This window comes from Eurypyga helias, unplaced genomic scaffold (assembly GCF_000690775.1).
Source record: "Eurypyga helias isolate BGI_N326 unplaced genomic scaffold, ASM69077v1 scaffold24009, whole genome shotgun sequence".
Classification (NCBI taxonomy): domain Eukaryota; kingdom Metazoa; phylum Chordata; class Aves; order Eurypygiformes; family Eurypygidae; genus Eurypyga; species Eurypyga helias.
In genome coordinates, this window is record NW_010273021.1 from 2,037 (window position 1) to 2,530 (window position 494).

Sequence of the window (494 nt, forward strand, 5' to 3'; positions counted from 1 at the left end):
CGAGATCGATGTCTCCACAGAAGGGGTGAAGGGCGCCAAGAGCTTTTTCGAGGCCAAGGTGAGGCAAGCGCCAGGGTGGGAGAGGTTGCGATGCTGGACAGTGCTGCACGAGGGTGGTTCGGTGCCCAGCTCTCGCCAGGTGACCCAGCCAGATGTGCCACCATCCGCAGGTCCAAGCCATCCACGACGCCAGCCGCTTCGAGGAGGAGATCAAGGCAGAGCAGGAGGAGAAGAAGAAGCAGGCGGAGGAGCTGAAGCAGCGGAAGGCAGCGTTCAAGGAGCTGCAGTCCACCTTCAAGCAGTGACAGGGCACCGGGCAGGACTGGTCTGCGGCACGTGGGACAACCGTTCCCGAGCCGTGCAGTGCCTGGTGACTCCCCGAAAGCCGGGCTGCCGGCTCCTGGTCGGCCCCGGCTCCCCTCCCATCACTGTGGTGTCGATAGCTGTCGTTCGTGTCCCCCACATCCCCAGCGTGTGCCCTTCCACAGAGCTGC

General features: G+C 64.4%; 1 protein-coding gene across 1 annotated transcript in view; it reads left to right on the forward strand.

Moving 5' to 3' along the window:
* Positions 1-305, forward strand: part of LOC104515390 (EF-hand domain-containing protein D2-like) — a gene marked incomplete at its 5' end in the record, with an annotated part of 706 nt that extends 401 nt beyond the window's left edge. Inside the window, 2 exons of the mRNA XM_010159340.1 lie at positions 5-58; positions 171-305. Coding sequence (XP_010157642.1) covers positions 5-58; positions 171-305 — 189 coding nt within the window. The remainder of the gene's footprint in view (positions 1-4; positions 59-170) is intronic.
* Between the last annotated feature and the right edge of the window lie 189 nt (positions 306-494).